The sequence below is a fragment of the Gastrolobium bilobum genome, unplaced genomic scaffold (genome assembly GCF_033153095.1).
Source record: "Gastrolobium bilobum isolate Gb01-03AN ecotype WA unplaced genomic scaffold, APGP_CSIRO_Gbil_v1 utg5369, whole genome shotgun sequence".
NCBI lineage: Eukaryota > Viridiplantae > Streptophyta > Magnoliopsida > Fabales > Fabaceae > Gastrolobium > Gastrolobium bilobum.
The window spans coordinates 422067-425621 of record NW_026899621.1 but is presented as its reverse complement, the minus strand read 5'-3'; the positions used below and the strand labels follow the sequence as shown (position 1 = coordinate 425621).

General features: G+C 38.5%; 1 protein-coding gene across 4 annotated transcripts; it reads left to right on the top strand.

Moving 5' to 3' along the window:
• The first annotated feature begins 790 nt into the window (after positions 1 to 790).
• Positions 791 to 3098, top strand: LOC133292043 (uncharacterized). Of its 4 annotated transcripts, none has more exons than XM_061490418.1 (2): positions 791 to 860; positions 1639 to 3098. In XM_061490418.1, exon 2 carries the CDS (start codon positions 1678 to 1680, stop codon positions 2998 to 3000), a length of 1323 nt encoding a protein of 440 aa, XP_061346402.1. In that variant the 5' UTR covers positions 791 to 860; positions 1639 to 1677; the 3' UTR covers positions 3001 to 3098. The 4 variants fall into 4 exon arrangements, with proteins under 4 accessions (XP_061346402.1, XP_061346404.1, XP_061346401.1 ...); XM_061490420.1 differs by lacking the exon at positions 791 to 860 and adding an exon at positions 867 to 1087 and having other exon boundaries at positions 1659 to 3098; XM_061490417.1 differs by lacking the exon at positions 791 to 860 and adding an exon at positions 867 to 1087.
• Positions 3099 to 3555: the final 457 nt, after the last annotated feature.

The following is a 3555-nucleotide window of genomic DNA, read 5'->3' as shown; positions in this document are numbered from 1 at the left end:
TCAGGAATGTCTTTTTCCTAATATCCCAAAACAAGTACAACTCACTTCGTGGATCCACAACAAATATAAATATATTTTTATTTATGGAAAATAATTATATATAAATCTTATTTAAAGTTGTGTAAATTAATCAATAATAAATAATTAAAAAATATTATATTTACAATATATTTTTTCACAACTTCTTATAACAACTTTTTTATTCTTGATGAAAATCAAATCAATAGTTACAAAATAAAATTAAATAAGAGTCGTCAATTTAATATTGATCCAAAAATAAATAAAATAATTATAAATAAAAATAGGTTATATATAGCCTCTACGAAAATAATGACACAAAAATGTCAAAGTTCTCACTTCTTTTTATAAATGATAAATGAGAAAAATTATTCGTATGTTACATACGATACATTTTCTCTCTTACACACTTTTTGATAACTGTGCCACCTTTTTTTTTCAGGTGGTAAAATATATAAATTTATCCCTATGACATAAGATAACTATATCCTTTAACATGAGATTAATAAAACGCACGATAAATATTTCATTTTTTTATGCCAGTAACATATTAAACCGGCAGAGCTTACCAAAAATATATATATATATATATATATTAAACCTGCAGAAATATCTTTCTTTTCATCATATAATAACTCATAATTACGAGATCAGAGATAAGGGTTGTTCGTTCCTTCTGATAGCACGAACGGCCCTGATGGCACTTGACTTAGCGAGTAAATAAGTACGCGACAGGCGATGATGGTGTTAGAAATTAGAATAGAAGCCACTCGCGGGTAACACCTGATCAGAGCCGTTCATTTGCATCAGCGAAGCCCAATGCACAATTGCTCCTGCCACAGGTGGTTTGGTTCCTTCATCCTTCTTCCTCATTTCCTCTCTCCCGATTCTGCGTTTCATCTAAACCCTCTTTCTCTCTCTCTTTCTCTCTTTCTCTGTCTCATCTCATCAGATCGAACCTTAACCCAAGATTATGGTCGAACCCACTTACACATAAAGCCCCCACTCCGCTAACCTTCAGGGACCGCCTCTTACGAGCCACACCCCACCAACCTTAACCAGCTCCAAGGTGTTCAATCTTCTTCTCAATTCTTCTTTCTTGTTTTCTTCCTCTTCTACTTTTCACCATTTTAAATCTCTCTTTCCTTTTCTTTTCTTTCTTTTTTGTTTGTTTTTTAAAAAAGTTCCTGTTTTTGTTTTCGTAAACTCGGAATCGCGAAACCCTTATTGGTGACACTTGAACATAACTTCCCTTCCGTTCCCGTCCCTTTCAAGGACCATTAATGGAGGGTGATTTGTTAACCTGAGTTGAATTTTAGTAATTCACCTTAGATTCTCCTAATAATTGTGGTCAACTTTGTTTATTGGATCTGGGATCGTTCATGTTTGCGATGAAGTTAGGGTTTTTTTCCCCCAAATTTGGGCGATTTTCATTTATGAATGTTTAATTTTGTCAGCGTACGTGGTTTTGTTGAATTTCCCCTCTTAAAATTAGGTTTCTTCAATTTGTATTGTAAGTTGAGCTTTGCGTGATTGAAGTCCCCTCCTTTCTCCCCCCACCCCACTTTTTTTCTTTCTTGTTTTTGTTTTTCATTAATCTTAGTTCTTTGAAATTTGTAGTAAAGTAAGCTTCTTTCTAGCTTGGACATTGAAGGTGTGATGGGGGAAGAGACTTCCGATGCAATGAACCTTGATTTGAATCTGGGTCCAGGTCCGGAGCCTGCAACTGGGACCATAAGCAATGAAGGTATGAACTTGGATGATTGGATTGGGGAGCCTATTCATAGAATCAGTGAAGCTGTAAGGCTTAGGGCGAGACAGAGGTGGAGATGGCGGCACCTTCCAATCCTTCCACCTGAAGTTCATGTTCACATTCCAACACCCGAAGCACCGGGGCATTTTCATATCCCGCCTGAAGCTCAAAATATCTCGATGGAATTGAACCAGTTTTTGGTCAATTCCGGTAATGGAAGCATTTTACAGGCCGGGGAAGGCAGTGTGGCGGCTGAGGAGAGAACGGAGGAGGTGCCAAAAGCATGTGAGAACAACAATGGTTTTACTGAGGATGAGACATCAGAGAAGAAGGATGATGTTGAAAAGGGTAGTGGCAATGATGGGGACTTTTTTGATTGTAATATCTGTTTGGACCTGGCCAGGGATCCTGTTGTGACTTGTTGTGGTCATTTGTTTTGTTGGCCATGCCTATATCGATGGCTGCATCTGCATTCTGATGCTAAGGAATGTCCAGTTTGCAAGGGAGAGGTGACTCTTAAAAGTGTTACACCAATATATGGCCGTGGAAACAATGTCCGTGGCCCTGAGGAGGATTCCACTCTTAAAATCCCTCTCAGACCCCATGCAAGGCGCGTTGAGAGTCTGAGACAAACCATTCAGAGAAATGCATTTGCTCTCCCTGTGGAAGAGATGATTCGGCGTCTTGGAAGCAGAATTGATCTTACTAGGGATTTAGTTCCCCCGCATGAACCAGACAATGCTCGTGAAACAGCAGATAGAACTAGTTCCTTGCTAAGTAGGTTTTTGACATCGCGAGGCTTGCGGAGAGAGCAGAATCCTGGGACTCCCCCAGATGATGTAGTGGGATTGACACAGAACAACGTTGGTAATCCTGAGGCTGGGGATAACCGCAGGGTGCACTCCCTTCTGCTTCGAAGAACACAATCACAAAGGGCAACACTTACAACTCTTTCATCAGCTCTGAATTCTGCTGAAAGGTTAGTTGAGGCATATTTCCGTAGCAATCCATTAGGTAGAAACCAAGAACAGCCTCCAGTTGATGACAGAGATTCCTTTTCGAGCATTGGTGCTGTCATAAATTCAGAGAGTCAAGTGGACACTGCTGTAGAAATTGATTCCATGGTATCCTTGTCAACATCATCTTCTAAAAGGAGAAACGATGCTTCAAGAGCGTCCGATGTGGATAGTGGAGATTCTCGTGCTCCAAGGCGTAGGCGTTTGAACTGATAAACGTCTTCTAGATCAAGTTATTACTATTCTATCATGTAACAAATATGACAATAATTTTCCTACACCTATATAAGTGCTTTTTTCTTGCTTTGGTATGACCGTATATTCATGGAGTAGTTACTTTTTAAAGTTTTGGCAGATTTAAGATGATTTCAGAGTACTGTCACTTATAGTATAAGAATGTCCTTTTAAGAATTGAGCCATTTAGAGTCTTGTCATCCAGAAACTAAATTTTGCTATAGAATGACCGTGCTACTTCGGTATTTAGAAGTTATAGCTTATAACCCAGAAGGCTCATATATCTGATTATTTTCCTTGATCTAATTAATGGTCAAGGCTTAATAGTCAAAGAAGCAATTTATCCTCTGGTGCGAGTAAGGTTGCATGATCTGACCCTGCATACCCCTGAAAGGTGGGATCTTTTGTTTTGTTTCCATTGAACTTGGGGGCTCGTTAAATCTACCTAATAATTCATATTACCTCGTTATTATTCAAGCATGAATGCATGATTATAGGACACAACAACATAATAAACGTTATCATTGCTGATAT

What these genes read in the sequence shown, in the direction of transcription:
- LOC133292043 (XM_061490418.1), top strand. Translation starts at nt 1,678, where the DNA reads ATGGGGGAAGAGACTTCCGATGCAATGAACCTTGATTTGAATCTGGGT.